General features: G+C 42.9%; 1 protein-coding gene across 1 annotated transcript in view; it reads left to right on the top strand.

Moving 5' to 3' along the window:
• The window catches only part of LOC100305762 (glycine-rich cell wall structural protein), a 2,679-nt gene extending 1,548 nt beyond the window's left edge, over positions 1 to 1,131 (top strand). The window contains exon 4 of the mRNA XM_041013402.1: positions 6 to 1,131. Within this exon, the coding sequence (XP_040869336.1) occupies positions 6 to 921 (916 nt within the window). The 3' untranslated portion in view covers positions 922 to 1,131. The remainder of the gene's footprint in view (positions 1 to 5) is intronic.
• The last annotated feature ends 1,344 nt before the right edge of the window (positions 1,132 to 2,475 follow it).

Here is a 2,475-nt window from a genome sequence, read left to right on the forward strand (position 1 = left end):
GGAAGCCAAGGAGGAGGCAGTGGAGGTTACGGTGGTGGTGGAAGCGGAGGAGGAGGGGGTAGTGCTGGAGGTGGTGGTAGCGAAGGAGGAGGAGGTAGTGCTGGAGGTAGTGGTGGTGGTGAAGGTGGTGGAAGCGGAGGAGGAGGGGGTAGTGCTGGAGGTGGTGGAAGCAAAGGAGGTGGCGAAGCTGGAGGAAGTGGTGGAAGCCAAGGAGGAAGCAGTGGAGGTTACGGTGGTGGTGGAAGCGGAGGAGGAGGGGGTAGTGCTGGAGGTGGTGGTAGCGAAGGAGGAGGAGGTAGTGCTGGAGGTGGTGGTAGCGAAGGAGGAGGTAGTGCTGGAGGTGGTGGTGGAAGCCAAGGAGGAGGCAGTGGAGGTTACGGTGGTGGTGGAAGCGGAGGAGGAGGGGGTAGTGCTGGAGGTGGTGGTAGCGAAGGAGGAGGAGGTAGTGCTGGAGGTGGTGGTGGTGAAGGTGGTGGCAGTGCGGGAGGTGGTGGAAGCGAAGGAGGAGGGGGCAGCGCCGGAGGTGGTGGTAGCAAAGGAGGAGGAGGTTATGGTGGTGGTGGAAGCCAAGGAGGAGGGGGTAGTGCTGGAGGTGGAGGTAGCCAAGGAGGAAGTGGTGGAAGTGCAGGAGGGGGTGAAGGTAGTGGTAGCCAAGGAGGAGGAAGTGGAGGTGGAGGTAGCCAAGGTGGTGGAAGTGGATCAGGTGGCGGAGGTTACGGTGGTGGTGGAAGTGGTGGTAGTGAAGGAGGAGGTTCTAGCGGTGGTGGTGGTGGAGGTGGAGGCGGAGGTGGAGGTGGAGGCTACGGTGGTGGTGGCGATAAAGGAGGAGGAATTGGAGGTGACAAAGGAGACTATCATCATGGAAAAGGAGGAAAAGGTGACAAAGATGGAGGAGACAAAGGTGGCGGAGGAGGATATTGAATTAGTATTAGAGAAAGCTATGTCATGTAGAATAAAGGAAAAGGACCTGTTGGTTGATATGGAACCAAAGTCTAGAGTTAGACAACTAGTACTTAGTTCTTTGTTGAACTTAAATGTAGCTTTGGAGATGATACTAGATTTCATTCTCCAATTTTCATCTAATACTTTACATTGATCTATGAATGAAAACTTGACAATTTACGTAGAGTATCTAATTTGGTATTAATTTGCATCAAAATTATATTCATCGACGCTAGTATATATTTATTCACTCAAGATTTCATGAAATTATCTTCACCATAGGTGGTTTCTGACGATCATCATACTTCTAATAGCTCACGATAAGGATTACGACGAAATGTCGAAGAAAATGAAATGTGCAAAGTTGAAGTTACCAACAATTGTTTGATATAGAAAAAAAAATGATTTAGAGGTTATTTTGAATTATGCATATAAAATATTACCAGGGAATAATCCAACTTCTGACTATCTCAAAATAAGTCATAACAGAAAAATCAAGTTGGTAAATTAAAAGGGAGGCAAAGACTTACCTCAATAAATAAAATGTCATTGTCATACATGAAGGTAATTGTTAGAGATGTATTTTTGTGATTCGTAATGAGCTTATATATAAAGGTTGATGTAATGATCTTGTAATTACCACTTTACACTCAATCAAATAGTATTTTTTAGTCTATCTCAGATTTTCTCATTTTCTTTGTTCTAAAATCACGTTTTTTAGCATGGTAGAGTAGTATCACCTGCATCGAGATCTGAGTAGAGATGTAATGGCACATTTGACTTGCATGGAGGGTGTTGCAACCTTTATTTCTTTAGTCACGACCATGAATTTGAGCATGGACGCTTGCAAGTTGTTCTTTCAGAAATTTCAAAAGGCGTTGAGGTAGTAGGTTCGAGTATTGGTAGCTTTGAGTGAGAGTGGGATGAAACTTTCATAATATATGGCAATTCTTATGGCTATGCGTCATCCTAAGTGAATTATCTTGGCATAGTTGATTGATGGCTTTGTGGCTTTGCTCTTAGCAGTTTTTCTCTTGGTACCCTTGTTACATTAAATTGGCTTTGGAGGTGCGTTTTGTGTAATTTCTTGCTCCAAACATGTTACTACTAAACTATTTGTGGTTAAGTGTGTTGAAATCTTGCACACCAAGTGTTTCGCCTATTTCCTGTGCTCTTGTCTTGAGTAGTTAAACATTATTTTAGCTTCTGCTTATGTTTTTTTTTACTTATGGTGGTTAAGCTTTCTCATTAACTTGTACTTTTGTCATCTGGTTAAACTTTGAGGTATAATTTTTGTTGGGTGGTTAATTAAGCTTTGTTCTTGGCATTTTTAGCTGATGAATTTTTGACATTTCTCTTTGAATTTTCATTTGATATGATTTGCAATTGTATTCATCATTCCAAGCTAGAAGTGTTGTTAACATCTTCCAACTTAATTGGATGGGGCTATTAGAGATTTAGTTTGTGATTAGCAGTGAGCCTATATAAAGGTTGTTGTAATAATCTTGTAACTACCACTTTACTTTCAATCAA

This window comes from Glycine max, chromosome 2 (genome assembly GCF_000004515.6).
Source record: "Glycine max cultivar Williams 82 chromosome 2, Glycine_max_v4.0, whole genome shotgun sequence".
Lineage (NCBI taxonomy): Eukaryota > Viridiplantae > Streptophyta > Magnoliopsida > Fabales > Fabaceae > Glycine > Glycine max.